At 39.6% G+C, this 2964-nt stretch overlaps 1 protein-coding gene across 1 annotated transcript; it reads right to left on the bottom strand.

The window, feature by feature from the left end:
• On the bottom strand, positions 1-1760 carry LOC122068268 (rust resistance kinase Lr10-like). The gene is made up of 2 exons (XM_042632140.1): positions 1596-1760; positions 1-1333 (listed from the first exon to the last, which is right to left on the bottom strand). Exons 1-2 carry the CDS (start codon positions 1645-1647, stop codon positions 93-95), a joined length of 1293 nt encoding a protein of 430 aa, XP_042488074.1. The 5' UTR covers positions 1648-1760; the 3' UTR covers positions 1-92.
• Positions 1761-2964: the final 1204 nt, after the last annotated feature.

The following is a 2964-nucleotide window of genomic DNA, read 5'->3' as shown; positions in this document are numbered from 1 at the left end:
AAGACTTTCAATCTATTTACAGAGTATAAACAACAATAAATTATCTAAAAATGAAAATCAACAAAAATTGAATTACATATTCAAGTTTAGTTCTATGTGATGAGAGTTGTTGATCGAACATCCTCTAAATCTGAGGTAGAGGATAGTTGTTCTTTTGAGACAGTATAGTCCGAATTACAAATGCTTAGAGTCAAATTTGGAGTAGTAGACACTAGATGTTGAAATGGGTTTGGAGGAGACTTGATTTCATTTCCTCCCTCCAACATCCTCACCACATTGCTCATAACAGGTCTTGCATCCGGCAAGTACTGAACACACCACAAAGCCACCATTGCCATCCTCTCTGCCTTCTCTCTATGTTCCTCTTCAATCCCAAATTGTTCCCAAAGCTCACTTAGCTTCCCTTTCTCAAACATCTCCCATGTCCATCTTGGTAACCAGTTCTCGGGCTCACTTAGATTAGAATTGTGGTTTTTTCTCCTCCCCAGAATTTCAAATAGAAGCATACCAAAGCTATACACATCACATTTATGGGTCACTGGATATGGCATGTACAGCTCCGGTGCAGCATAACCCGGTGTCCCTCTACAATCCGTCATGGTTATATGGCTAGAATCTCTATTAGAAAGCTTAGCCAATCCAAAATCCGCAACCTTGGGAAATAGTTCTGCATCAAGGAGGACATTCCCTGGCTTTATATCGTAGTGAATTATTCTCTGCTGACATTCTTCATGCAAGTATGCAATCCCTTTCGCTGTCCCAATTGCTATTTCGTGCAGTTTCTCCCATTCGATTTTCTGGTTCTTGTCGAACAATAAACTATCAAGGGATCCCTTGTCCATGTACTCATAGACAAGAGCCTGCACTGTGGAATCAAAACAGAAACCATAGAGTCTAACCAAATTGACATGGTATGTTCTTCCAATTGTGCTTACTTCTGCCATGAACTGCTCTTTAGCTTGTTTGTCTGAAGCTTTGCTAAGGACTTTGATTGCCACTGGCACCCCATTTGGGAACTCACCTTTATAGACAATACCAAACCCGCCTGATCCCAATCTTGTTTTATAATTCTGACTGAAACCAGACAACTGTTGAGCTGAGAACATGATGGGTTTCTCCTTGGCAATATTACTGAAAAATCTCTTCATTGTTGCTTCAATTTGTGGGTCCGGAACAACAGAAAAATCCTGTGCTGCTGGATTCGAGATGGGTTTTCTGCCGTTGCCAATTTCGATATGCGCATATGGCGTGGCTCCTTTTGTAGCCTTGTTCAAGTATCTGATTACTACAATTACTATTGCGACGGTTGCAACAGCACCAACAACTGAAGCAACTGCAAAAAAATAAGTAAATATAATATTTAGATATCTTATCAAAATCAAATTGGAAGCTTTCTAATATGCTTAACCTGGTTTAGACTTCTAGGCTTGATCTTAGAGGAACGGGTTTTTTTGTTAGTTCCATCAAGTCATTAACAACCAGATTTTTTTTCTCTTGATGAAACAACTAATAAGTAGATTGCTTTTAGATAATGGTAAATAGAAAGAATGGTTACAAGTGAGTTTGTATTGAAACCAAGAAACTAATTAGCTTACCTGTAATACCAATGATGGCTCCCGTAGCCGCGCCCGCACCCGGGGGAGACATCTTTTTGTAGATAGATTGTTGACAAATAATCAGAAAGAGAAGCAAGGAGGATGAGCCAAGTCTAATAAGCACACAAAACTCACAAAAGATTACAAGAAGAGAGGGAAAAGCTAATTGGGGGGGGGGGGGCGGGGGGTTGATGAACCAGAAGCAGCAATGAAGAATAAGGCCTTGTAGTCTTATATAGACTTCGCGTTATCTTCTAAATATATGGACAAAGTTTTCCTGCACACACACGGAATTTGTTTCTGAAATGGGTCTGTGGAGAGCCCTCGGAGTGTTTATGGTCAAAGTATTTTTTTTTTTAATGGAAAAAAAGAAAGAGAAAGATGAAGAGAAGAAGATTTTGGGAAAAAAGAAAGAGAAAGACGAAGAGAAGAAGATTTTTTATTTGTTTTTGGGTCAAAGTTGAACATTGAAGATTTGAAGAACTTTCAAAGTACGCAACTTTGAAGAAGTTCAAGAAACACCTAAAACGTGCTGAATACACGGATTACTAAGATTGGATCAGATTTATGTGTGATCATAATCTGTAGATTTAGAATCAATTTTCTCTCTCTTCATTTAATAGATTCTAAATCTACAAACTAAGGATGTACGAGAACATTCTCCTACGTGAAACTGATCCTCCAGATTACTCTGCATATCTATTGAGTCTGATGCTTTGTCAACCAATAGGCTTATAGCCTCCTTACCAGAACCACCACCCGGAAAAAAATCGTCTGCAATTCCGATCTCGTACAATTCCGTGCAATACCACCTTCAGGGGGTGACACGTGTATTGATTCCAATGCAATGGTCCAGATCTGATTTAAATGCCTCTTCACTGATATAATGTTTTATTAGTTGTAGCAGATCTGGACCATTGTATTGGTATCAATACACGTGTCACCGCCTAAAGGTGGTATTGCACGGAATTGTACGAGATCGGAATTGCAGACGATTTCTACCCTATACATTGCCTGTCTGCTGGTATTGGTGTGACTCACGCTTATGTTGCTGAAGCATTGGGCATTCGGACGACTTTGCAGTTTGTCATTCAGAATGGCTGGAATAATGTCTGGATTGAAAGTGATAATCTTATGATTGTCAACATTCTCAACAACAACAGTTCCTCAATCCCGTGGCGAATTGATTACATCATTTTGGACTCTAAAGTGATGGGCTCGGCTATTTCTCATGTTCGATTCCTGCATGTTCTTCGCGAAGGCGATTTTGTGGCTGATCAACTTACCTCCAATGGTGTTTATTGGCAACACAAGAGAGGGATGGTTTTTTGGGAATGGAATTGGTTATAAGAAAGAGAGGGAGAAGAAG

This window comes from Macadamia integrifolia, unplaced genomic scaffold (assembly GCF_013358625.1).
Source record: "Macadamia integrifolia cultivar HAES 741 unplaced genomic scaffold, SCU_Mint_v3 scaffold367, whole genome shotgun sequence".
Taxonomy (NCBI): Eukaryota; Viridiplantae; Streptophyta; class Magnoliopsida; order Proteales; family Proteaceae; genus Macadamia; species Macadamia integrifolia.
This window is presented reverse-complemented; position numbering and strand designations above follow the sequence as displayed.